This window comes from Opisthorchis viverrini, assembly GCF_000715545.1.
Source record: "Opisthorchis viverrini unplaced genomic scaffold opera_v5_321, whole genome shotgun sequence".
In the NCBI taxonomy this organism is placed as follows: Eukaryota; Metazoa; Platyhelminthes; class Trematoda; order Opisthorchiida; family Opisthorchiidae; genus Opisthorchis; species Opisthorchis viverrini.
The window spans coordinates 379,311-381,989 of record NW_008751979.1 but is presented as its reverse complement, the minus strand read 5'-3'; the positions used below and the strand labels follow the sequence as shown (position 1 = coordinate 381,989).

General features: G+C 42.7%; 1 protein-coding gene across 1 annotated transcript; it reads right to left on the bottom strand.

Annotated features, from left to right (window-relative positions):
* Positions 1–2,155: 2,155 nt before the first annotated feature.
* On the bottom strand, positions 2,156–2,377 carry T265_09971 (hypothetical protein; the record flags this gene model as incomplete). The annotated part of the gene is made up of 1 exon (XM_009176208.1): positions 2,156–2,377. One exon carries the CDS (start codon positions 2,375–2,377, stop codon positions 2,156–2,158), a length of 222 nt encoding a protein of 73 aa, XP_009174472.1.
* Between the last annotated feature and the right edge of the window lie 302 nt (positions 2,378–2,679).

Below are 2,679 nucleotides of genomic sequence, written 5' to 3'. Positions count from 1 at the left end.
AGTTTGGCAGTGTCGGGGCAGCCGTCACAAACAGGCAGTTAGAGTGCTCCTGCAGAGAAGTGCTTTGTGTATTATCTAAGTTGAGAACATATTGATTGTACGCGCTTAAATTCGCTTTAGATAGTTGACTTCGACCCATGTGCAGTGATAGCACAGCCCTATCTAAAATTGTACACTTCAGGTGTAGTTCGTGGTGCAAACCTACCGTTATTAAACGGCCACTGATACAGGAGTGGCGGTGTATACTACTGATGATACATGAGAGTAGTATGTGGTTTTCCCGTAATTCCACCTCGCGTCTAATGGAAGGTGGGGTTTGTTACCGAAACTGTGGAAATGCTCTACAGTATTCGTCTGCGATTGCATGCTAGTCAGTGAATATCCAAGAAAGTTCAAGAAGATGTGTGGGAATGTACAGTTTTGAAAAATAGGCGTATGAGAAGTGTTTACTCTCCATTCCGATAGTTTGTAACTGTTTATTTGGCGTTCGATAATAAACAATTCCGCTACGAAGGGCTTTCCTCCTTACACAGGTAGGTGTGGTGTTGACTGACCAACATGATTATCTGGGTACTGCTGGCCAGTTAGGCCTTTGGTATTATGTTGCTGCTCATTTATGTTCTTCACTTGTACTAGATGCGCTGAATCACACTTTATGCGAATGTGTGTGTCCTTTAGGAGATTGCCAGTGGCCCCGACTACGTTTTCCATGTGGTGTGTTCGTTCTACAGACTATTGAAATAGCCTGTTGATCAGCAGNCAGGGCATTTACTTTCTAAAAACTCGCCACTTGGTATGACAAATGGATTTGTATGTAGTCCGGTGACTTTGTGTCATGTTTCCAATATCTGAGCGATTTACATGTAATAGGTGTCCCTTCCCAGGACGTTCCCGTGACTCTGATTGGCATAGGGTCTACAGCAGAACGAGTCAGGGTTAGCTCAGCAGATGGGGTATGAATACGCATAGATGAGTACTTCTGTTAGGTACATTCACACACACATGCTAGTATATCATCGTCGGAGGATTAAACCATGCGGCAAAGTAAGCGCGGTGCAGATCAGCGAAAAAAGTGGTGATCAAACGTATGTGGTATAGTAAGCAAGGGAATGGGGTATTATCATTATGTCAAATTGGGTTCAGTACTAACTGACGACAAGTTAACCTTCAGAGAGCCATACTTGAATAACCAATCATTAAGACTATTGCCCATAGAAACAAAGTTTGACATCATTCTTCTAGAAGATGGGAACCATTCGAAACGGTACTTATTTGTTGATTCAGGCCTCCCTTCTACTCTTGGGAAACCTTGTGAGGCATTTGAAGTAGACCTGGTTTCTTTGTTTGGCCTCACAAATTTTTACTTTTCCGTAAGGATGGTGTAGAAAAGTGATTTTTCTCAGTTTATCTTGCATTGCGCGTATAATGACAGACAAAACTGTACAAGACCAATTGAATCTGCAGCAGTTCTGTTCTTACTTCCTCATTCAGAATGATCTGGGATTCGATGCCTTAGATATACCTTCTCAATACTGAAGTAGTTTTAGTGGAGCCATTCCTTCTAATTCTGCATGGGCATGGTACATTTTACTAGTACATGGTCATTTTGACCGTAGATTTTTTTAAAATTATACAGCTTTTCCATGCTGACTGTTGTGAGGAGCTGGATGATAACACTAAATAATGAATGAAATACCGTTGCTTTCATTTTCGGCCCAGAGAAGCCAAAAAGTAAGGATGTGACACGACACGATATGACACGACAAGAATAGTAGAACCCTAGTATGTGCTGGCTGCGCCGCTATCGAAGCGGCTGATGACTCTCACCTAGCAGGTACAGCGACATAGTTGACTGCGTCTACGCGTACCTGCTTTGCATGTCTCTTAGTCCGGTCATTCGTACGAAAGTTGTTTTGAAGATGGTTGACCAAAAGGAAAAAGGTCTGAAATGCGTATCAGCCACAAAAGAACAGCCGACGGGGTATTTTCTGTTTATCTGTAATATTTCTAATTTGACAGTCCAAAGAACACCGAACTAAAGGATTCCTATAGAGCCACTGGGTAAGTTGTCACTTTGAATGCGTTTACCATCACTGGAGTTGTGGAAAGAGAACTAGCGCGTGTGATCCACCGCAAAAATGCACCGCTGGTGCCTTTACTTGGTGACCCCGTTTTCCATTCGATCAGAAAATTTTCGAGATACTGAATTGACTGGACATCTAAATAGCCCGATTCGCTTGTTAGAAGAGAACCCGCCTGCTGGATTTGTGAGCGCAGCCATCCGGTAGGCTAACATGGCGGCGAACGCTTTCAAATTACGGCATTCAGCCACACAGTGACGATAGATCACTTCCGTCACATAATTCGTCAGTTCCATTTTAATTTTGAAATCTTATGAAAGCTAAAGTGGTTGTAAAAATGGGAGGCATAGTCTAAACCTTTCCTAGAAGCGCCAAAGAAATCTACCAACCGAATTTTTGCTTGCTATCGACGGACGCTTGATAGATCACGAATGGTGACACGTGAATGCCGAACCAACACGACATGTTGGTAGCTAGCACTAAAATATACGTACGATGTACCCATATATTTTGGTGTATTTGGACATGAAGAAGGGACAGGCAAATGTTAGCTGTTAAAGTGGTACACTTGAATATCTCCCAACAATGTGAGGTGGTT